This window comes from Polyodon spathula, chromosome 10 (genome assembly GCF_017654505.1).
Source record: "Polyodon spathula isolate WHYD16114869_AA chromosome 10, ASM1765450v1, whole genome shotgun sequence".
Taxonomy (NCBI): Eukaryota; Metazoa; Chordata; class Actinopteri; order Acipenseriformes; family Polyodontidae; genus Polyodon; species Polyodon spathula.
In genome coordinates, this window is record NC_054543.1 from 33,361,610 (window position 1) to 33,387,393 (window position 25,784).

A 25,784-nucleotide genomic window follows, 5' to 3' on the forward strand; every position below is an offset into this window, starting at 1 on the left:
CTGATAGTAGGTTTAAGATAGCATCCAAATGCTTATGGGATCTATATGCCACAATACGCCCTTTATTTGCCCACCTATCTGCTCCTTTGGCATCTTGCACTGGTGCATTGTAGACTAACCCTGAACAGTTCTCCAGATTCCCATCATGCCTCCTCCTCAGTCAGTCCCTGAGCTCAGCCATTTCTCCTCCCAGTGACTTTAAGATAGAGGGGAACAGCAGTCCCTTTTAAAGGTAGTGTCTTCTGAGAACACACATACATCTACAAATCCAAGCACAACACAAAGGCTCTTGCAGCCAGCATCGGCTGCATAGTGAATATTACCTCCACAGGCCCCCTTTAGCAGGGTCTGGATACACACTGTTTCCCCTGTGCTTTGGACAGCTGAAAAATGTTCCTCTTCCAAATCAGTGGCGCTGCCCTTTTTCAGGTGGTGGGGTGCAGGTACGGAGTTGGATGCCGATAAAACATCCCTGTTTTTGCGATGTGGCCTGATAGAACAAACATTCATTGTACCATAGGAAATCCCCCAATAGTACTGTCCACTCCATTTGTGAAAGAAGAGGATGATTTCAAGAGCAACCTTTTTAATACTCATCATAGAAATCTATATCTCCAATATAATTTAGAAATTAATAAATGTGGTCCATTGTATTTTAATGACATATGCATATTTTGAGAGAATAATGGCATGCTACTGAGCTACACTTTGTCTTTAATACATTAGGGTAACCCCCAAGAAGAATTACAGTCAATTCTCATTAAGACAAACTTGGATTAAACCTGATACTTCGAATTTTCTACATGGTTCCGGCCAAATTTAGCAGTCGCTTAATGTAAATTACTTTATAATTGATTTAAATAATACAAATGATTTTGGAGACCCCGCACAGGGAAGAAAAATTGGAATAAAACATATTGCCCTAGTTCGAACAGCTGAGTATAAAGCATATTGGGAAGTGTATTAACGTGCATCTAGATTAGTTCCTCTGTATTTTAGTGCTGTTTTGGGAGTGATCCTACAATGTATTTCCTGTTGCCATAGACACAGTTTGAGTTGCCATAGTGCTCATGCATGACGCACCAATGCCACTTCAATGAAGCAGTGCAGAAAATATGCATTATCCTTGCACTCAAAAGTGGAGGTGTTGAAAGTGTTGGATAATGCATCACAGAACAAGAAAAATATGTGGCTGCAGATTTCAACATTCCTGCAAACACTGTCAATCATTCAGAAAAACAGGGGTACATTAATACAGGCCTATCAACAGCAAACTGTGGAGGCAAGTTATCAGGGTTCTGATTTGCCTTACTCCCTGCTGTTGAAGACGTCTTGTTTTTGCGGTTTAAAAACCCATGTTCAGAACAAGACATGCAAATTTCAAATGCAATTAATTTGCAATGTACACTTTTTATGTTCACTTCCATGGCATTTTCACTAAAATGCATGGCACTTTTACATTTAGTTTTCATTCTACTGCAATTAAAATTAGATTGTATTGTTACTCTAACTTCAATAAAACGGAGAGTATGCATATGGCTTGGACTCCTGATAACAAGAATTACTGATAAGACATTTTTTCTTGGTCCCTTGAAATTCATATTAATGACAGTTGACTGTAGTCGTTGAAAATGGAATGTAATGGACAGATGAGGTTATCAACATTTGCATTTTGAACACCTTCAACACTTTCTCACCCTGTGGGGCCTGAGTTACACCGCTCTTCTTTTGCATGCTCATGGCACCTACCCTGGAACCATTTTCTCAATCACATGGTTATGCATATTCAAACACAAATGAAGGAACACCTCCCCAGAATTTAGTCAACTTGGGCTGAAACATTGACGTTATCACTGATTTATCCAAATTCATTAAAACTCTGGCCTAGCTACACTGTCCAGTGCATCACTGTAAATGAGAATAGTTGGTTCTGCCTGGTAAAATATCATCCAGCACGTGACACAAAATGTATTACAGTGCCACAGCTACACTCCCTGTCATTTCAATATACATTCACAATGCAATGGCGTGTAGTTCAGCAATAAACAGAGTACCTTTGTGTTTCTGGATCCTGTAATGCAAAAGACTGATTGAGAACTCCCATTGTTGGTGTTCAAGTCATATACACCGATAAGAACAGTCACACACTGAAGACCACAGCTGTAAATGTTATTGTTCGGTTTGGAATCAGAAATCCCTTTTATATGCTGAAAAGTTGAGTCTAGATAACAAAAAAAACACATGTTGATATTGTAGCAGATGATATAATCAGACTATTGCACAAACAAATACAAGACACACATAATATGAAGGTTGTTTCTTTTATGATGTTCTAGTGTAATTGCCATTTAAAGTCCATCTGTATGGACAAAGCAACTATATACTGTACTTGAAAACATTACGCTATGCAGTCTCAACATTTAATTGTTAAATAAAAATCCTGAGCCTCAGTTTTCACCGAGTGACCGCGTGAGCTACACCACGTGTGTTAGTGTTATATTAATAACGTTAATATTTTATAATATAATATCTTAGTTAATAACGATGTGGTAATTTGCCACAAAATACATGCAAAAGTCTTTAGCTGGAAGCAGAAAGAGAAGGTGTTTACAAACGATATTTCACTAGCACTACACAATCAATTCTGTAGCACATCTGCAGATGGCAGTATTGCGGAGCTTTGATTTAGAAAATGTCGGAAGTCCGTCGTTGGAAACTGTTCTTTTGCAGCGCTGTACGGTCACTTACAGCAAAGCTCTAGAAGGTATTTGCTCCCTTTTACGAATGGCTTTGTGAAAATAGTGTGTCTTTGGTGAAAAGCTTGCTGGAGCAAATGAGTAGTTGATCAAAGAGAAAAGCAAGGCGATAGAACAACTACTACAGTTAAGACATTAAGTACCGCTCCGTCATGTCTGTTACAGTTCCGCGTTACAATTTCAGGTAGGTTGCGAGGAAAGCAATGCGTTTTGCACAAGTGTTAATTTAGTTATGTTGTGCAACATATCAATGTTAAACGCAAAGTTTGTTCGTGTTGTAAAATACCGTACAGTAATTGCTGATGTTTTAAAAAGAGGAATGCCACTAAGCATTATTAATAACCACGTGAACATGATAATGATTCTGGTAGTAACAAAGCTGTATTTGTAACTGCTTTATCTTCATGCAAAAAAAAAAAAAAAAAAAAAAAAAAAAACTGCACGGATGCATAGCTTTGACTCCAAAAAACGGACCGAACCTGGCATAGGATCGTTTTATAATAAATAATCAGTTAGTTTAAATGTTAGTTAGTATGACTAGTATAAGACAAGCCCCTGTTCCTTTACTCCCACTTGGATGTGTCAAGTGTTCTGAGCAGTTCATGGCAAAAGAACCACAATTTAACAACTTTCTATCACAATTTTCACTTGCTTCTGGTTTCTGGTACATGTTTTTATGACCCCCCAAGTTCATGATGGTGGAATATTGCCGCCCCCCCTGAATCCCTTAGCCCTATCTATTTTTTATTAGCATGATGTTCTGGTCAATTCAGCCCACTGCCTGCAGCGTTTGGGGTGGTCGGTATTGATTAATATTTTACAGTCTTCTCTTATGTACCAGTTGTTTCTGATGACATGTAGACTAATCAGTCGTTTGTCATTACGTAAAGTCACCGCTGGGTTTACTTTCCTAAATACAGGTGCTTCAGTAGGTCAAGTTGTGGCTAGCAGGTGAAATGATGCAGGAAGTGCAAGACTACCTGAAAGCAATGCTTACTTTTTTTTAACCTAGTGTTCCAGAGATGTTTCAAATGAAAACACTTGCTTTCAAACCTAATATTGCTGTAACATGTGTTTCTTTTAAAACTGCACATTTGAGACCTCTTTAGAGAATGGAAGTGTATAACAGGAAAGATTTATGGAACAGGTTTTGTTAGCTACAACCACTTTAGCAACAATGTAACAATTTCATGAATATTAAACTTTGATTAATTGAAACATTCTTTAAAAAAAAAAAAAAAGTTTGTACGGGGAAAGAATCATTTTGTGGTTATAAACCCTCTTTGATTATGGTCACAAGTCCTAATCCTCATTGGACAGTCTTTCACATCACCAAACTAGCACACATTGTGTTTCGGTTGGCAGTCTGTGCTTGCAAGTCCTATGAGGTGCTTTGCAGGAGTTTTTTAAGACCTTTGCATAAGAGCCAAGCACAACTAAGCATCACAGTTTGCTCAAATCAAGGAAGCATGCAGTTCAGCCTCAAAACAGGAGGGGACGTGGAGTGCCAACAAAAAAGCAGTAATACCCAGCCATGGGAAACAAAACAGACTGATGGGCTTGATAAAACAGAAAGGGAAATATTGTTTCATCATTAGCTCCTCGTTCAGTCACTCATTAACATGATCACAATGAGCTAGGTTATTGTGACGAGACAATGTTCAACCAGAATGGTCTGGTTTTGAAAGGAAAAGCAAGGCACCACACATTTGTGCTTGTATGAAGATGCTCATGAGTCCTGACAGCTGCTTGTTTTACAAACAGAACCATTACATTAGTAACGTGGTTTTGTTTGAATACTGTAAAACAGGATTTATTTGCGGCAACTTAATTTGGTTAATGGCCTTCAAAGTCAATTTTTGCTGCAATAAATGTTTGCGCTTCTTTTTCTTTTAATGCACAGCACATATATGAATAATATATTTCAGGCCACATTAATTTTGCGGATTTTTGATAAACGTGAAATTAGCAAACATTTCTTGCTTGTGAAATTTTCTTTTTTTACAGTATGTTTAACATGAGCATCCACCATCAACAGCACCACAGCATGTTTCTGCTAAGTGTGTAGCATGCCTTGTTCTGGAGTAAATGATAAGATTAATTGACTTGAAGTGACTCTGTAAGAATAAATCCAGGGGTTTACAGCTGTCTTTCATAATCATTCAATAACTCACTAATGTGGTCAGTTCATGGGTAGTGTAAACAGACCATTTTTGCACGTATGCAGTACAATACTCATAAGAAAACCAATTGTCATTATGGATCTGTCAAAATTCCAGTACCGTAAAAGTTCAGTTAAACGCCTCCAGTGTTTATTTACAATATTTGCCTGCAGACCTGGAGTATTATGGAGGCCGGTGGTTATTTGAGAACAGTGTTTATATTAGATCACTAGCTTCGCATGCTTCATGCGGTCATTGAGAAGCCTCTGACACACAATCTTGCAGCAACATCGTAACTCAATTTAAACATTCCAGCAACTTTGTTAAAAGGTTGTGTGTCAGTGGGAACTAACAGTTTTGTTTTATTGTACCTCAAGTATAAAGCGAAAGTACTATTAGTCTTTTTATATGCACTGGTTAACAAGGATACGGTATGCAAAACGCTGGAAAATGAACAAGCAGAAGTACAAATTTGTATTTAAGAACGGAATTAGGTCTACCATTATTAATAACAACAACAATAACAACAACAGTTAAATCTACTAGAGGCAGCCCTGTAGATATCAGAACACAGGTGTGTAGGCTACGCTTACAGCATAATAATAATAATAATAATAATAATAATAATAATAATAATAATAATAATAATAATACAAACTTCTAAAATCTTTTTTTAAAATGAACAGTAAAAGCAGTATGTATCAAAAATAATGTATTGTTTAATCTCAAACTTGTACACTGTTAATACAACAAAACACGTTAAAATACACGAAGAGGTTTGTATCTGGCCTACTTTCAGCACGCTTAAAATTTTAAAAACTTTTAATAACATAATAACTGCATTAAACAAATATGCATTACATGTAGGCCTACCTTAAATCATGTTTTCTATTATTATTATTTATTAATCCTGAGAGTCACTTTCATCTCTGGCACTTATTAGTCCTAAAATATACATATCCTGTATAAACTGTTTGATTGGTGAATTATTCTTCCCGGTTTGCAGAAGTGGGAGAAACTATTGTTCTCATAAAAGGAACCAAAGCCTTTTGTGCCGGTGGAGGTATCCGAGGTAAGTGCGTCACAAACTACTTGTCTATTAAAGATATAGCCTTTTAAGTTTGGTGCATTTTACCAGCCATCTGGGAACAGGGGCTAGATCAAAAAAGCTACTCAGTACTTGGGGATAAGTGCAACATCCTGTTTGTTCTAGATGTAAATGACTATTGTCAGGGCTTAGGTATATAATGATGTATACTGCCAAAAATGCAACAGCAAATACAACATTAACACTAGATAAACTGCTTTCAAATTGTTCAGTAACCCTCATGCATTTTTTAAAAACACTGCCACTGCTTAAAAATGATCTATGACTGAAATTGTGGAGAGCTTACAGGACGCTGTATAATATTGCAGTTTTATTTCGATTAAACAAATGAAAATGCACTGAGATTTGTAGCAAGTTGTGTAATGAGGTTAATATGCCTGTGTGATTTACACAAATTACAATTGTTCAATTATGACACTGGGGATAACACTTTTAGCATTAACTTTGGTCTCAGAGATTTTTTTCATTGCAGTTTTATTAAAGAGATTGATCATTTTAAGAGGTATGGCTATGTTTTATGCTAATTGTATCAAGACTTTTCCAGAGAAAGTATTATTAGGTGTCTGTCATTCTTTCTCCTATATATTATTGATGCCCATATTCACTCTGGTAGATACATGTTTACAAATGAGCAGAAATCTTAAATTTGGTAACCAGCTCCAGTGGACTAAATCCTTACGAGATGTATATTTTCCATATATGGTTGGTGATACATGTGATGGCGAAGGGCAGTAGAGAATGCCCCACATAGGAAGAAGGTGTCTGCAAAAATGCCCATTCTGATGACTTTTGACCACATGAGTTTCCATGTTGGGGATAACCTAGACAAATAACATTAATGTAGCAACCCCCCTTTGGTCCACTAGAGCTTGGATGGCCCCTATTAAATGAACACCAATCAAACAATTTAGCATTGGTTCAGAATAGCCCTAAAAGAAAAGCATCTCAACATCCGACAATAATAAATGGTATGGGCCTGGGTCTTTGCCTTGGCCGTTTACATCCATTTCTCTTGTATTGTTTCAATGTTGAGGGTCATACTCTTTGTCCTATCCAGCTGTGACAGATGCTGGAAAAGTGGGAGACAGGCTATCCCAAGACTACTTCTGGGAAGAATACCAATGCTATTGGTAAGTATACACTGGGAGATAGTGCTGGCATCTCATTAAACAATAACAAAACAATGTCTGAACCCAAAATTGCCCAAGGCCTGAATTGCTGTAAATTAATAACTGTAATGCAGCTCTATATGTCTATATTATTACTGTAATTGTAATTTAATCCAAGTCTAAGTAATGTTTCTGGCGTACTGAAGCTAGATATACTGTACAAAGTAATGTGTTGCAGTGATTGCTGGTGTATGATCTTCTGGTATCAGGGAACACAGGGCAAGACCAGCGTATGCTGCAGTAACAGGTTTCTGTATGAACCGGAGGGCTTAACATACTATACCAAAGCAGTATTTTCTTTGGGATAATGGAGGCTGTTTTCCGAAACTGATGTATATCATGTGTGATTGATACACTGTACTCACTGTGTTTTCTCTTTTTGAAGGTACCTACCAGAAACCATATGTTGCCCTTATTGATGAAATTACAATGGGAGGTGTAAGTAACCATTTTTTCTTTCAAACTCGTCTATAATTAAAACAAAAAATAATAGTATCCGATGAAGAATTATATGACAAGTGCATATCTGTGCAATTCCCTGTTATTGGGTTTCCTTATCCGATTATCCTGCGATAACACAAAACAGTATACCTGAACAAAGGATCCCAAAACACTAATTCAGGAGGGCTGCTGAGTGGGTCATCCAGTAAAAGTGCTCCGCATGGAGTGCAGGACACTCCCTATAGTCTGGACATTGCCGGTTCAAGTCCAGGACTTTCCTTTAACGACCGAGGACCGGAGCTCCCAGGGGGTGGCGCACAGTTGGCCGAGCGCCGCCCGGGGGGAGGGAGGGCTAGGTCAGCCAGGGTGTCCACCGTTCACCGTGCACCCAGTGACCCCTGTGGTCTGGCCGGGCGTCTGCGGGCTTGCCTGTAAGCTGCTTTGCCCTCCGACACTGTAGCTCTTGGTGACTGCATGGTGAGTCTGCAGTGTGTAAAGAAGTGGCCGGCTGACGACACATGCCTCAGAGGACAGTTTGTGTTTGTATTCGCCCCTCCCGAGTCAGTACAGGTAGCGGTGGGTTGAGCCTAAAAATAATAAAAAAGCACTGATTCAGTCATAAGAACATAAGAACATAAGAAAGTTTACAAACGAGAGGAGGCCATTCGGCCCATCTTGCTCGTTTGGTTGTTAGTAGCTTATTGATCCCAAAATCTCATCAAGCAGCTTCTTGAAGGATCCCAGGGTGTCAGCTTCAACAACATTACTGGGGAGTTGATTCCAGACGCTCACAATTCTCTGTGTAAAAAAGTGTCTCCTATTTTCTTTTATGAATGCCCCTTTTTCTAAACTCCATTTGTGACCCCTGGTCCTTGTTTATTTTTTCAGGCTGAAAAAGTCCCTTGGGTCGACACTGTCAATACCTTTTAGAATTTTGAATGCTTGAATTAGGTCGCCACGTAGTCTTCTTTGTTCAAGACTGAACAGATTCAATTCTTTTAGCCTGTCTGCATATGACATGCCTTTTAAGCCTGGAATAATTCTGGTCGCTCTTCTTTGCACTCTTTCTAGAGCAGCAATATCTTTTTTATAGCGAGGTGACCAGAACTGCACACAATATTCAAGATGAGGTCTTACAAGTGCATTGTACAGTTTTAACATTACTTCCCTTGATTTAAATTCAACACTTTTCACAATGTATCCGAGCAAAGTCCTTTTGAAGACTCTGAGTGAAGTAGGCCAAAACTCACTTTTTTAAATAAAAAAAAACAGTTTACAACAGTATTAGCTCAAGTAGAGTGCTCCTCTAGTGTACTTGGAGACAACCATCTCCATTACTAGTATTAAAACCTTGTCTCTGTCTCAGCTTTTAACCACGGGAAGGCCGTTGGCTGTAGTTATCACTTAAATATATTGGGATTGAATGGAACTGTTGCAAGGATGGAAGTAAAACTCCCATTGCATTGCAGTTGGATCCATTCCTGGCTTTACTATGGGTTTAGTAAGGCCAGGCATGGCTGGTGTATAAGGAGCGTTGGGCATTGCCCCACCAGTATGAATTTAATAATAATTTGCTATTTTGTCGCTGGCCGCTAGCAACATTACAGAGATTACATTGCCTACTGCTACCATGCAAATGAGCATGTACAGTAAGGATTTTGGACGGTTTCTCTGCTGCCCCTGTAGCACATGTGCAGCAGTGATTCCTGAGCTCTGAGTTGAAGGACAATGCTTGCATGTGTTCAGTGCTCTGTGTTATCTGTCGCCCAAACACAATGTTTCGTGTGTAATACAGCCGTGAGTACAGTTGAATGTAAGATATAAGTTACATATTGTGCTGTATTAAAATTCCTGATTGTATATTGTTAATTGTAATATATAATGTGTGTGGGTGTGAAAGAAAGAAATGTTATCTTGTTACTTCAAATCTTTTTTTCTTGACTTTTTTCCCCCAATTTGTAGTTACTGTATGCATGTAGCTTTGAAAAAAGCTATTTTGCCTAAACCTGTCCTTCTTAATGTATGCATTTTTAGTTTTTACATTAACGCCCCACATGTTTCAGAATTTACCAGCCACTACTGAATAAGACACACCTGAGCTTGTTACCTAGACACTGGGGCTAATCAAGCACATATGAAAACCTGGAATAAAAGCATGTCAAGGGATAATTTGCCAGGTGACCGAGCCCAGCAGGAGCTGGTAGGGAAGACATTCTGTTCTCTCTTTGTAACCTGGCTGCTGAAGGAGGATAGAAGTAGTTTGATTGATAATGACCCCTTCTATCTAAACATATGGGACCAGAAAACCAGATGCACATAGCTCACTTAATATAAAACAGCAGCACGTGTGTTCTCTGCACAGTTTATCCCTTATAAAAGGATAACCAAGTGTAATAAAGCATAGTGAAAACATGGTAATGCATAGATAAGGTAAAGCATATTAATAAACATGGCAAACCTGGGTAAGACATAATGTAACTAGGAAAAAAGCATAGTAAACCTGCAAAAATACCACGGTACACTTTTATAAAGGATTGATTAAAATTGTTGAAAATCTAGAGACGATAAATGCATATTTATTAAACACAAATTCACAAATGAATGCATTGCAGTTTTTCCTGTGGGTTCCTTGGAATGGGTTGCACCTTTTCGAATACTGTACTAACTACTGACTGCAACATAACCCAGGGGTCCAGCCTGGCCTGTTGCATTGCACCAAAGTTCCACCAGGTGGCAGATTTACAATGCCTTACAGTTAATTTCTGGGATCCTGGCATTGGGATAAATTCAGGGCCTTGGTTTTCACTGCAGAGTAACTGTCTGTTTACTCCCTGTAGAATCGGGAGGCATTGGGAGGAGCAAAGTGTCAGTTAAACTAGACAGGAATAAAGCAGCATGTTCTGGGTCTAACAAACCTGTACTAGACATTGAATGGCAGACCTTGTACATACAGTACTTGCAGTCTGTGAAAGACCTGACACGCACAGTAAAGAATGCAATCTTACCTTGTTTATAAGGACTTAAAACTGTGCTCGTAAAGGAGCGCTAAAACACATATCACTGCATTTGAACGTAATATTTCTATTCATATCTCTAGCCTCACTCTTCTGTTGAATATCATTTTTTTTTAGAATCTAGAGTGGTATACTTCAGATCTATTGGAGAATCTGAACCAAGAGATCTTCAACGCAAGGGTTAATTAGCTAATGCTACTGTAAAATCAAATGGGTGTTAAAATATGTAAGGGAATGCAGCTTAGATTGGGATCTCCTCTGGGTCTGACAGGAAGGCTTGGTCTGTGTAGATATTCAAATTGATTCTAGTCTTCTCACTTAGGTGGTCAGTTTCTTCTTTATCCAAATTCAGATGCTGTATATTTTAAAGGGCATCTCTTTAAAGCAGGCCATGAGAAGCTGATCTAGATCCGAGGGTAACTGTCTAGAAGTCTCTTTAGGCATTTGCTTTTGTTTGTCTGCCTCTTTATTAGTGCTGCATCCCATTTTTGTGGCTTACAGTATTATTAACTTAGTTTTTTATTTGATCAATTCAGTATTTGGCATCATTTATTTAATTCAAACATAAGCAAGTGTTATTTAAATAGTAACCAATGTCACAGCACAGCCATAGTAAGCACACATGCTTAAATAAATGCAGCATTTTCTATTTCAAAGCCTTTTTCTACACAAAACTGGTACTGGAGAGCAGATGTGACAGTATTTAACTTGGAAAAGGAGAAACAGCTGAATTAATGAGAAGATTGCCATCATTAGATAAAAATCGAGGCTGTGTGGTCCAGTGGTACTGGTTCAAATCCCAGCTCACTCACTGACTCAGTATACGACCCTGAGCAAGTCACTTAACCTCCTTGTGCTTCGTCTTTCGGGTAAGACGTTGTTGTAAGTTAGTCTGCAGCTGATGCTCTCGCACCCTATTCTCTGAGTCACCTGGATAAAGGTGTCTGCTAAATAAACAAATAATACAAATGGAGCCACGTGAACTAAGCAGTCATCTGCTTTCACCTTCCTGTAAACCCTTGAGTTTGTTTTTCAATATGTAGGAGTGTGAGAGACACAGTTATTTGGTTACCAGCGAAGTATTTTTTTTAATGTTTTGGTAAGATAACAAAATCCAGTATTTGGAAGAATGTAATCAATGGTCTGCAATCAAAGGCCTTGGAATTGAAAATGCTGCATTTATTTAAGCTTACAGCATGTGCTTACTGTGGTTGTGCTGTGACAAGCATTAGCTGCCACTAGAAATTATTCTTTGGGATGGACTAGGTTGGTCGAGCATGGATAATGTATTGGCCTTTCAAGTCTGGAAGCCTGTGTTAGATCAGTTTTGATTGTGATAAAAGCATCTCTGAGATGGAAGGGGTCAGTATTTTCTGTATCTGTTTTATTACGTCTGCATTGCTAAAGGATAAGACCTGTATTTGCAGGGCTTTCTAGGGGTTAACCTGTTGTCATTGTCTTTGGCACAGTTTTAGAGTGCTGTCAAAGCTTGCATGAAGAGACTCCTGGGGAGAAAGCACTTCTAACAAGGCTGGATTTACATTCACCTGAAAACTGAGCTGCAGCTCCCATTGAGGCTTCACAGCAAGAGCATCAAACAGCTTGTCCTATGACTGCTTGTGAGCTCCCAGACAACAACATATTTTATATCTTCCTGTGGCTACTGCACCGCACATTCGCATTGATAATGCTGACTGAAAAATAACACTGCTTCACAGCTGGTGTACGACTTCGGGACTTCACAAAACAAGCTTTTTAATATCTGTTTGTATTCATACTCATATCTCATAAATAATCTGTTTTACTGCAATGCTTTTACAGGGTTGTGTCTGCAGATATTGTGATAGTACCAAGCCCATCACTCAAGGACGCTGGCATATGGTATGATAGCGTCTGATGTTACATACTATATGAGTACAGTATTATTCTGATGTTCACTGTAGATCGGCTGTATGTGTGCTGTGCAGGAATTAAAAACAACCACCAGCAACAGGAAAATAAGTGGCTATCTAGCCTTTATACTCATAAACAATAGAATAAGGGTTATATAATATATTACCATTCAATAATTTCTATAGTTTTGGGGCTGTAATACCAGCCAACGAACCAGCAAGGGGCTTGTGTTACGCTGTAATCATATTTTTGACCCATAGATGATTCCCAAAGATTAATTAGATAGAGTTACAGATGGGTTTTCTGTTGTAAGAAGCCAGTACCAGGGCAGCAGCATTGTTTTTTTTTTTGCACTTATCAATGTATGAACATGTACTAGGATATATAGAAAGAGATTATCTTTCTTCCGGACTTCATCCATCCATTGTTTTCTGGCATAACATTCATAAATGCTTTGATGGCATGGAATGTACTTTTGCATGTGGCTTTCCCATTATTGTTGCCTTATAGTCGCAGACAACTCTTACACCAGGGCTAGTGGATCACATCAGTTTTTTGGCCAGTCAAGTCTATAATCGCAGGGAGTTACCAGTGTGTTTCATTTATAGCAGATGGCATAAGTGTGCCTTCTCTCCCCCCAGCTACCTACCTTTGGATTTATGAATGAATGAAGATTGCAGTGGTTAACATTCAGGAAGAGATGGAAGATTAAGAATGTGCTCAAGTAATATTCTGTGCTACCTAATTGTAATGTATGTTCTCTTGTAAAGTGAAGTACTTGTTTCTGAAAGGATCTTTTATGCATTTGTAAAAACCACAGTAAAGTTAACGGTCAAATACACACTATAGTATTGTTGCAGTATATTCCATTGACTTGTTTTGTTTGGAGGGGGCAATGGGGTTAGAGCTTGTCATTTAAAATATCCCAAACATTGATAAGACACAGATATTTTTAGTCTAGGTGTTAGTGTAGAAGCAAGTGTTTGTATTGTATGGTCCACACCTGTTTGTCTTACCTCTGTCTAAGATATTATTTGGATTCTTACTTCAGATGCTGTATTTATTTATTTTTTTTTCATTTATATAGCACCTTATGTCTTAGACTCCAAGGTGCTTTAGAGAAAACATAAAACGAAAAAAAACATAACACACAGCATAATAAAACATTCAAAATCGATAATAGCATAAGGACTATAATAAAGACTATTTTATATGAGTACATTTCCAATCGTGTATATTAAAAAAAAAAAAAAAAACGGTAATAAATTATATCAGTAATAGGAAGACTATGATAAAAAGGCTTGTGTATATATTTAAGTCTTCAATCTTGACTTAAAAACAGCAAGACTCCTAGCTTCTCTGACAAAAAAGGCAGAGCGTTCCATAATGTATGAGCCATAAGAAAAGGCCCTTCCTCCCATACTATTTGTATTTACACTCAGAATAACCAAGAGCCCTGCATCCTGAGATCTAAGATTCCACTTAGGAATGTATGGGATCAGCAGCTCTTGTAAATAAATGGGTGCTAATCCATTATAGCCTTAAGTTAAAAATAAAATCTTAAAATCTATTCGAAACTGCACAGGAAGCCAGTGTAAGGAGGCCAAGACAGGAGTGATATGTTCACTTTTTCTGGTTTTAGTTAGAATCCTTGCAGCAGCATTTTGAATAAGCTGCAAGCGAGACGCCAAATATTTTGAAATCCCAGGAAAAAAAAAAAGTGCATTGCAATAGTCGATTCTCGGTGAAACAAAGCATCTCTTAGCATCGGATACAGAAATAATAGATTGAAGTTTAGCTATATTTCTCAAATGATAAAAATATGCTTTAGTAATGTTCCTAATATGGGATAATAATGACCCCCGGATTTCCTGCTTCAAGTTTTAGTTCTGAGGAAAGGCTGCTAAGATCTATTTTATATAAATCAACATTTTTTAGTTGATGCTGTGAACCTACAAGCATGACCACCGTTTTATCAGAATTCAACATTCTGTCAAATCCAAAACTTAATGTGCACAAAGCAAGCAGCTAATAACACCCCAATAGATGGATTGTCTTGATTGAAAGACAAGTACAGCTGAGTATCATCTGTGTAACAATGGAAATTCACTCCATGCCTGTAGATAATATCACCTAAGGCAGCACTAAGATCAAGAAGAATTAAAATTGAAGGAAAGCAAGAGTCAGAGCCTATCAAAAAATAATTTACTACCCTAACAAGAGTCATCTCAGTGCTATATGCAGATCGAAATCCAATCAGAAATTTCTCAAATAAAGCATTACAAGCTAAAAATTTGAGTAATTGACTGCCAACAACTTTCTCTAAGACCTTGGCTAAAAATTGAATTTTTGATTGAAAATTGGCTTATAGATGCTAATAACTGTAGGATCCAGATAACTTTTTTTAAGCAGATGTTTAACCACGCAACCTTAAGTGTAGCAGGAACTATACCAGATGAAGGTGATTAATTTATAAATGTTAAAATGCTTGTATTAGCAACACTAAATACATATTTTAAGGTTTTAAGGGAGCATGCTGTTGGCATGCTGACTGCAGGAATGTCCACCAGAGCTGTTGCCAGAGAACTGAATGTTCATTTCTCTACCATAAGCTGCCTACAACGTCGTTTTAGAGAATTTGGCAGTACGTCCAACCGGACTCACAACTGCAGACCACGTGTAACCACGCCAGCCCAGGACCTCCACATCTGGCTTCTTCACCTGCGGGATCGTCTGAGGCCAGCCACTGGGACAGCTGATGAAACTGTGGGTTTGCACAACTGAAGAATTTCTGCACAAACTGTCAGAAACCGTCTCAGGGAAGCTCATCTGCATGCTCGTTGTCCTCACCAGGGTCTTGACCTGACTGCAGTTTGGCGTCGTGACCAACTTCAGTGGGCAAATGCTCACCTTCGATGGCCACTGGCACGCTGGAGAAGTGTGCTCTTCACGGATGAATCCCGGTTTCAACTGTACCAGGCAGATGGCAGACAGCGTGTATGGCGTCATGTGGGTGAGCGGTTTGCTGATGTCAACGTTGTGAACAGAGTGCCTCATGGTGGCGATGGGGTTATGGTATGGGCAGGCATAAGCTATGGACATTGAACACAATTGCATTTTATCGATGGCAATTTGAATGCACAGAGATACCGTGACGAGCCCATTGTCATGCCATTCATCCGCCGCCATCACCTCATGTTTCAGCATGATAATGCACGGCCCCATGTCGCAAGGATCTGTACACAATTCCTGGAAACTGAAAATGTCCCAGTTCTTTCATGGCCTGCATACTCACCAGTCATGTCACCCATTGAGCATGTTTAGGATGCTCTGGATCGATGTGTACGACAGCGTGTTCCAGTTCCCGCCAATATCCAGCAACTTCACACAGCCATTGAAGAGGAGTGGGACAACATTCCACAGGCCTCAGTCAACAACCTGATCAACTCTATGCGAAGGAGATGTGTCGCGCTGCATGAGGCAAATGGTGGCCACACCAGATACTGACTGGTTTTCTATCCACGCACCTACTTTTTTTTTTTTTTTTTTAAAGGCCTCTGTATATATATGCGCTTTATAAATCATTAGTTACTAGAATATAAAACACTGGTTCACAGTATTTAAATATCTTTAAATTTGGAGACAATCTGAAGGTCAGGTCAGCTTCTTGCATTATTGTGGTTGAATAGGCAGGAGCCTGTATTGCCCTGCTTTTCTATTTACTGTGTAATATACCAGTGCACTAATAGCTTTAAATTTAAGGCCCTTGACAAGCACTTTTGCTTTACCAATAGAATGCAATTAAAAGAATGATACTAGAACCATTGTGTGGAAAAATGCAAGGAGGCTTCTCAAGAAGTTGCTGTTCTGGGAAAAGGCGTAAGGATAATTGGGCTCCTCTCAAAGATTGATTATTTCTGTCAGTCAAAGAGTGAGTCATATCCTAGCTACAGTGTTTTCATTAGTGGCTGTTTCAACCTTGGCAGTTTTAAAAGTAAATCTCGATGTGCCATCATTTTGTCTGTTCAAAAACCTTTTAGTATAAGAAGTACATTGTTTTTATATTACTGTTCCTGTCCTTGAACTTCAACTGACCCTGTCTTGAGAACATGCAGACTTAACATTTCCAGGCTTAGAATTTTCAAAACTGGGGACATTTTGGTGGTGAAATTGACCTTGACCTCTGAACTGCCGTATGGCAGTTGTGTGACTTTTTTTTTTTTTCAACAATGATAGTCACCAAATATTAAGATATTGGCGGTATTCAATGAGTGTCTAGTCAAGTTTTATCATGGATATTGTACAATAAAACACTATTATTTAATTAAATACCGATGACAAAGCAAAACTACTGTATATGCATTTCCAGTGGCAGTTTTTTCTCTGTCACTCTTCATGGTCAATCACAGAAGGTAGAGTTAATATAAACGTCTAGAAAGGTATTTATTTGTTTGTGTCTCTTTGTCACCTAACTAGCTTTTGAATCCTGGATCAGGTTTTCAGCCAACCAGCACTGTACCAGTCACGTGTGTCTGTCTGCAATCACTTTGATTAAAAATATGTATTGTGTCAGCGTTGTCTTGAAAGCTAATGATGTGACATGGACAGAAAAAAAGTCATTTTTAATCCTGGATTTCTTACAGATTGTGACCCAGTGCCTTTAATTGCACATCAGAAGGCAGGATTAGAGTGGGCCTCGGTTCAGGGAAATACAGCCAAGGTAGTGGGACACTATATTTAGAGCTTCAGGCTATGGGAATCAGATTTAATTTGGCATTGCTGAATCTGGAAGGATTATACTGCAGATGTTCCTGACAGCACAGGATAACAGAAACACTGAGCTATAGGGTTAGTGCAGTGTGGGTTTGAAAAAAAAACAAAACAGTTCTGTTACGTAGCGTATCTTTTATTAAAGTGTGCTGTATGGTATTGCTTTTTTGAAGCTCACTGTCTAAATCAGTGATCAGTGGGGGTTTTCATTATAGTATAATATGTTGGCTGTCGTGTTGTGATTGACGGTAAGCCTGAAGTACAGTGTGCTGCACAGACGCGTCCGCAGACCTTTCCTGGCTATTCTTTTCTTCTTGTTTGCAGCCACACACCAGCTTTGATAGAGCTGAAATGATAGAGCTGATAGTTTCAGCATGGGTTTATAAAGTAAGAGCCATCTAAATCTGAAAGAAAAAGAAAGATTTATAGAAAATATATAGCCTGTAAAGTTAATTGCTGCCACAGTGAGCTTCCAGTCTGCCCTGGAGGGAGACACCCTCTTGGAGACTAGAATGGGTAGTAAGTTCAGCATCCCAGGGATATAGTGCAGGCACCCAAGGGTTATGTATTTTTCTCATTTCAAGCTTTCTGTTCCACTTAGATTTTCAATTTCACAGTATGTTGCGGAAAAGTTCTGGTTAACATTACTGCATTTAAACATTATGTCAATATGTCATAGGAAGATATACAGCTCCATAAACGTCCGTCAGATCTTTTTTTTTTTTAAGGATGCAAGGTTACATTAATCTCTCAGTTTGAAATTTTGTTTTCCATACAAGCATCTACAGGACTGACTGCCTGGAGAGGGAGGTATTTTCCATTGGCAGAAAAGCAGCTTTTTTCATTCTTTTAAGAGGGCAGTGAAGGTGCATCTGATTTTTTTGACATGGCTTTAATGGATGTGGATACTGCAAGGATTACTAATGGTTTCCGAGGCTGTATCTCTTTTTTGTGTGAAATTGGATTCAGAGATGTTTGACCTGAGCGATAAGAGGGTTGTAATGCTAGCTTCTACCTGATTGGCTCATCATACTGTTGCTTCAATCAGTGGAGGTCCATGTTGTTCCCTAGATAACTCCTGTTCAGTCGACTACCATATAGTATAGTGAAACAGGAAAGTCAGTTTCTATGAGCGCTGCTGCTCTCCGGAAAGGCTATGACAAGTCCACTGCTTTTTTGGAGAGCAGTAATCAGCACAAATTCAAGCAGCTGTTTCTTCAGTTGTTTCAATGGGATGACAGATGTACCATGGATGTCATAACCTGCTTACTGTGGAAACAATTGGTTTGTCCATCTTTAGTAATGGGATATGAAATGGGTAAAAAAAAAAAAAAAAAAAAATAGATGTTGATGATATAAGTACACAAACTCTGACGGACAGAGTTGTTGAAGCAGAGACTATCGGATCCTTCAACAATAGACTGGATGTTATCATGAACATTACTCTGTAGCCCTGTCTGTGATCATAATAAGACCTTTAGCTAGCTGCCTGGAGAAAGGGCAGTCCGTTTTGCCACGGATTCCCAGAGGCTTCATTTCCCTTGATAACTAAATGGTTACGGGTTTTTTTTGTTTTTCCTTTCCTGAGTGTTAACTGACCACGCTTGCATTACGTGAGCGAGCACAGGTGGGCCAAATGACCTTTTCTCGTTCTATTTCTTATGTTCTTATGTTCTAAATAAGTAACTTTGTTTAGCAGCATGTTTAAAACAAGCTCTGTTCCCATCCCAGGGTGTTTTAATGTGTTTGCTGTTTGAACATTATCTAGGAATAGACACTAAAACAGTGCAGTCTCCAGTAATAAGTGCTTTATGCACTGTACTTTTTTTTTTTTTTTTTTTTACTCATGCTGTGTCACCCATTAGACACTAACAACGAATACTGTGATGTCACGCTTTGGTCATACTTTAGCCGTAAGCTTTGCTTTGTAGTAAACTCATCCTGCTTAACCTTTCTGGGATTGCGTCAAATAATCTGCTTCATTGAGTCTACTTTACTTGGAGAGTGGTCAAGAGATGAAATCCCCTTTCATCGGTTATAGCAAGAGGATTTTGCTATGTATGAATGTTCCTTATTAAAAAAACATCTTGACAGCCCAGCACCATTAATGTGACCTATTTCTTTTGTGATAGCAGTTTAGTTTTTTTGAACAAATAAACTGTACCATCCCCCCTCATAGAATTAACAATACAACTAGCACAACCGATTTACATACAAAGACCTCAATGTACAGTAGTTCATAATTAATAATAACCTAGCCCTGATTGATGGAGGCACCATTGCGGACAGCCACTGTGACCTCACAAACCATATAACTGTGCTGTTTTAGTGATGGTAACAAAGCCAGTCATCTTAAAGATATGCTTATTAAAGTTGTTAAAGGTATGGTTCCTGATTATCTTATTACTTTGGTCAAAAAGATCAATCCTGGCTATAGTTTGCGATCTCATGATTCTGTAGTTTGGTAAGGATACGGACAGTTAGGAGAATTGGCTTTTTCTTATCTGGAACACTTTTTCACATTATGAGGCTGCGTGGTCCAGTGGTTAATGAAACGGTCTTGTAATCAGCAGGTCCCTAGTTCAAATCCCAGCTCAGCCACTGACTCGTAACCTCCTTGTGCTCTGTCTTTTGGTTGAGACATTGTTGTAAGTGACTGCAGCTGATGCACAGTTCACACACCCTAGTCTTGTATGTTGTAAAGTGCCTTGTGATGGTGATCCACTATGAAATGCGCTATATAAAAATAAAGATTATTATTATGGTTTAAGAATGGTATTTGATATCCTCATCTATTGGTTTAAAGAGCGTATTAGGGATTTGTTTAAAACTCCTTGCCATTGCTTTTCTTTTAGTCCACATTGAAAAGAAAAAAAAAAACTGCTGTATTACTTACTGCTCCTTTGTTTATTTGTTGTTATTGTCTAAGGCTGGACCACACAAATATTAATTGTGGTGTTTTATGTATGATTGTGTCTGTGTATGACAGGACCCCCTTGTAAATGAGGCCTTGGCCTCAATGGGTTAATTTCCTGTATAAATAAATAAAAACCTTCTTGGTTGAAGATCTTTATTTTTGATGAAGATGTAAATATTTTAGCTGGTTTTGGGATTGTACAACACCTTGAATTGAATTACTCTTATTACCAAAGTGTATACCGTAGATTAGAAAAACAAAAAAACCCACCGCCAGGCTTTGTATAGCACACAGTTGGCGCGGCCTAATCGGGATACTGAGAATCAGGATTGCTGCTTAAATAGGATACAAGAGGCAGTTGAGATGACCGTAGTGAAATGAAAAATAAATGAAAAGAAAAAGAATGAAATCGCATCATATTCTAATTAAATGTTAAATACATAATTCAAAACACAAGTCAATGTTTTGTTTTTTTTATTCCTAAACAAAATTAAGTTGCACCTGCGATGTTGACACGCCAACTTTCTTTGCAACAGCAGCCTGAGAAGCCACAGGAGACTCCTCCTTCAAGAGTTGAACGTGGTTTACGCAATTTACTGAAGTCAGAGCGTAATCACGTACTCACTGCACTGTGCTACGCGACCTGACTTGCTCTGAAAAGCGATCTCCGTTCACTCTGCAAATACTGAATCCCAATTAAACGACATAAACAGCTCTTTTCATTTCTTTTTCATTTCACTACAGTCATCTCAACTGCCTCTTGTTTAATTGAGACAGCCGCCAATTTCTCGATATTTTTCCTTTTCCCGAGGCATCCAGACAGTGGCACCGACTGATTTATACATTTATGCAATAGATAAAACACGCTTTACTGTACTAAAAAATGTCTCTCTAACCAGGCTTATTTATACTCCTGAGATATTTATATATTGGAATACAGAGATAATTTATTTAAAAAAAAAATAATACAAATTGGCTGACATGTATACAGGGCAGGGAAAGATAACCCCACGCAAAATTCCCAGCAGCTCTGGTAGTTTAGAAAAGACGGCTTGCTCAAAAACAGGAAAAAAAATTGAATAAACCAATGTGAATATTAATGCCATTTTTTTACATTCATTTTCAAGTATACAAAAAAAAATATGTATTTGTTTCTTTGTATTTATTCTGCATAGGACCAGGATTTCAAACTAAGAATATTATTTATTTATTTATTTATTTATTATTTAAACCAGCAAATCTGTCAGCATATTTGTTGTCAGCAGAAACATATTGTTGTTTTGAGGATACAAAAACTGCTGGCACTTTATTGTACTGGTAGAATAAACCAGATTACATCATCTTGAATACTGTGCAGCAGCCTTAATGAGAGGAACAGTGGTAACTGCTGTGCTGAGAATTGCCCCATCACCTACTTTTATCGTTCCTTTTGTGTCAAGCGTCCAAACACATTTTTACAGTATGTAACATTAGTGAAATCCAGAACCTTGGGATTCCTCTAGAAAATCAGAACAGATGTCCCTGGTGAAACTACAGTAATCTCAACAGCTCTAACCACAACATAAAAACCTTTTTAACTACTGAGGAAAACATTTGTTTACTTGGCTTTTTATTGTTTTAAGATTTTTTTTTTCTTTTTTTTTTTTTTAAGTGCGGGTGTAATGATAAGGCACCGAATTACAGATTATTAATTATGGTGATGTGTTTAAAAAGTTGCAGTTACAGCGTGAATGAATCTGTTTTGTGAAGGAGATCATGTAGAGAGCACAGCAGCATCCTCTCCCCTGAAAGGTGCATTGCCTTTCGGTTCCTCTCAACAGAAGTGAAAGTAATAGTTTTTGTCATTGTCTGGTGGCTGGACAGTAACAATTAGATTTTGATGTAACAAATTTTGACAGGGTCTTTGCAATTTAATAATAGCCTAGTGTTTGCTTTTGGGAGCCTACTTTCTTTTAAAAAAAAAAACATGTGTGATCAAAAATCATGATAATTTAAACAATGGCTCTGTATATCTCCAAAAAGGCACAATGCTACCAGATAGGGTCTGATCTCAAGAGTTGTTAACACTGTCTGTCTTGTATTACATACACCAATAGTATGGGTTTAGAAGATACTGTCATATCTCTCAGTAAGTGTTCATTCGTAATCCTATAGATTTAATAGCAGTTTTTATATTTAAATAGCATTTCCTAAAAAAAAAAAAAAAATAGTATTCAACTTAAAGGTAGAGTGTCCCCATAAGGTTTTAAAAACAGCTGGTATTTCCTTTAAAATAGTATCAGCATGACGAGGATTGAGGATGACAGTCATAGCCTTCAGGTCCAGGACCAGGATTCTTAAAGCCAAGCTGACCGAATCTGGGAACTCTTTAGACTGAGGCCAGTGTCAAAGCGTTACATATATAAAACACATTCAAACCTCCACTTGTAGTTTTTAGAACAAGTCGGAACCCAAGCAAAGACCGGCAACTTCGCACAACCAGGAAGCAATCCTGCACTGCCTTGACTATATGACTAGAGTTTATTGATTTGTTTTTGGTTGGTTTGATTCTACAGAATTGCCATAGTAATTATTACTGCTCTTTTGTTTTTAGGGTGTCGGCCTGTCTGTATATGGACGCTTCAGAGGTGCTACAGAAAAGACGGTGTTCGCCATGCCGGAGACGGGAATAGGTAAACAGAAGAAATGTGTTCTGCTTTTGTTAGACTGGATTTGAAACTATTTCAGCTGCCAGTGAACAGTGAGTGCGGCTCATCTAAATGTTTATAATGCATTAGTTGTAAAGATGTCAACATTGCCAGGAAATTAAACCTCAACAAAACCAGTCTGTGCACCTGTGAGAAGATGCAGTATTACAATATTTGCTGTGGGTAGCTTAGCGGAGCGGTGTGTCTATGCACTAAGCGCATAGAGTATCAGAAGAGCCTGTCAAATAATCTAATGAAGACATTGCAGCTCAATCTGCTTTTAATACATTTTTATTGTTGTACACTTTTATATAAAAAAAGTCATGGATAGTCTGAAGATGGATTCATACTTCATTCATACTCCAACATCATTTCTGGTCTGCGCTTTAACGTATCACATTCATATGCAAGAGAAGTATGAACCAACCGTTAGACAATCTGGATCTGAGTAGAGTGGTCATTATGCTTCTATAGACTTCCTGATAGAGCTTTAGAATCGTGGAATTATTACTATAATAGTGACTTAGTTTAAAGCAGCCAGTCTTTTGTAACCTAGAGCAACTCCCCAAACTAAAAACACATTTTAAAAGCATCTTTACATGATGAAACTTTTTTTCTGTTCATACTAGCATTTATATCCACTGCATGGGTCCTTGCCTCATTAAAAAAAAAAAAAAAAACTAATAAAATAAACAACAAAAAGTGTGTTTGTTGTTCGAACCTTAAAATGACATTCAAGCTCTCCCAACTTTTTTGAAATTGACATGCTTCAGTCTCAGTCTTACTGTAGTTACATTATGTTTAAAGCCTATCTGATCTTCCGAGCCATCAATATTATTAGCAAACAACGAACACAGCAGATTACTGCTCAACACTTCTGTGTCTTGTTTGCACCATGGTAAAGCAGATGTTGAGAACATATTTAATATGGCTGGAAGCATGAGGCACTCCTCATGAACACTTTCAAAGTTGAGAGGCTTGAGTGTAAAGTTCTTGCTGACATGTATTATACGAATTGTTATTGGAATGAATGCTCCACTTAAATGAGTCTGTATTGTTGACTATCATGGCACATGTATCTCTCTACTGCGGGGGCATATTCAGTGTGTGCTCCTTAGTAACATTTTTGTCAGTTGGTGCAGTAATTTCCAACAAGTCAGTCTGAACAAATGTATGTGCCAGTGTAGTTTTTCTTTTATGTGAAAGCATTGGTTTGAGGTTTGTTATAGTTACATGTATTAACATGTATTAAGCTCAGCCAAAACTTAAAAAAACTATGTGAATCTAATGAAAAACATCTACCTTACAGGGCATCAGAGGTTCCTAGTCTTGTTTCTATTTGGAAAGAATGTTCTCCATGGCAACGAATACATCAAACTAAATTATACTTTAATTGTACTGGCATACTCTGCATAGCACAGCAAAATGTGTTTGGATTGCTATCAAAGGTTTCTATTATCATTTTATGGGACATCATTTATCTTCTAGCCTAGCTCCACTTGGGGGTAAATCTGAGACATATTTATTAATTTTTTAAATAAAAAAACACACCAAAAAAGATGTTTTTACCTCTTTTCACAGAAATCCATTAAACTCACTTGCATGGTTAAATGTTTGATTTATGTAAGGGAGCCTACTGTTAATTAGCTGTCATATTTACCCATTGCACTGGAGATTCAGGCCTGCATACACTGAAGCAAAGGGTGGGAGAATAGCTTAGTTATCAGGAGAGCTGTTACATTTTGGCTTGATGCTGTAATTAAGAAAATGAATGAGGGCTCTTTGTTTTAAAGTGTATTAGATCATTACTGTATCTCAATTACTCCTGCTCTTTAGTTTTATATACCTGTTAAATTGGAGGCCAAAAATTGTCAGTAATTGTAGTTGAACTTTGATTCAGACAATTTTTGGTTTGAAGAAAATGGTTGGTTAATTTATTTAGACACTATTACACTACAATATTAGACACTAATACAGCTATTTCATAAATATATCTGAACATCATGTAGTAGTCTGAACTAATTTATAACAATAATTATACCTAGTGGTTAGAGTAGCACTCCATACAGATGCCACGTAGGTCAAAATGGGGATTCATTAACATTGTATGACGGAAATTATGATTTCTGTTTTAACAGGATTGAAAGGCTGGTCTGAAGTTCAGTACTTAATCTCTTGGTCCTTTAGTGAACGTGAACGGTGGGGGACAATGGCACTGGCTGCAATCAAGCAGGCATCATAACCTCCCACTACAGCTGTGCAAGAGAGTCCCTGCCAAGATTACTGTGGCCGGAAGAGCCTGCCTGTGTGCAGTCAGCCTGGCCGCTACAGCTGTTGGGGTGGGAGGAAGACCTCCCACAGTGGCCCCCACCCTTGGCCCATTGGTGCCCCTGTTGCTGGACCGGGACTGTGAAGCAGGACTTTGGGACTAAGGGGGGAGGTGGCCGTTGGGACAGGTGTGCTTTGCACAAGGGGAGGGGGAATATGTGACAGGGCTAGGAGTGGGGGGGAAGGGGGCAGGGCAAAGCCCTGCTGTTTTATTTGTGTTGCATTTTATTGTTAGTTTTAAAATGTATTATTTAATATTTAATGAAAAAGTTTGTTTATTTTAGAACAGGGGAAGCCCCATCCACCCTAAAACCTTGTGCAGAAGGTGGCCATCTCCCGAGTTAATTAATTGATTAATTGTTGCTAATCGGGAGATGGTCACCTGTATAAAACCCTGCGATTTTCTGTGTTCCGGGTGGTGTTTAGGAGAGAGAATGAGAGCGAGCAGAGAATCCAAGAACTAAGAGAAAAGTAAAAGAAAAAGAAATAAGGATCAGTGAAGGCAACTGCCCAGACTGAACTTAGGCCTGATTTATTTT

At 38.3% G+C, this 25,784-nt stretch overlaps 1 protein-coding gene across 4 annotated transcripts; it reads left to right on the plus strand.

Annotated features, from left to right (window-relative positions):
* Window positions 1-2,678: 2,678 nt before the first annotated feature.
* Window positions 2,679-25,421, plus strand: LOC121321534 (probable 3-hydroxyisobutyryl-CoA hydrolase 3). 4 transcript variants are annotated; one of them, XM_041260523.1, is made up of 6 exons: window positions 2,689-2,764; window positions 5,925-5,990; window positions 7,084-7,156; window positions 7,581-7,633; window positions 22,824-22,902; window positions 25,056-25,421. In XM_041260523.1, the coding sequence occupies exons 3-6, from the start codon at window positions 7,093-7,095 to the stop codon at window positions 25,157-25,159; spliced, it is 300 nt and encodes a 99-aa protein (XP_041116457.1). In that variant the 5' UTR covers window positions 2,689-2,764; window positions 5,925-5,990; window positions 7,084-7,092; the 3' UTR covers window positions 25,160-25,421. The 4 variants fall into 4 exon arrangements, with proteins under 4 accessions (XP_041116460.1, XP_041116457.1, XP_041116459.1 ...); XM_041260526.1 differs by lacking the exon at window positions 5,925-5,990 and having other exon boundaries at window positions 2,679-2,764; XM_041260525.1 differs by lacking the exon at window positions 2,689-2,764 and having other exon boundaries at window positions 5,811-5,990.
* Window positions 25,422-25,784: the final 363 nt, after the last annotated feature.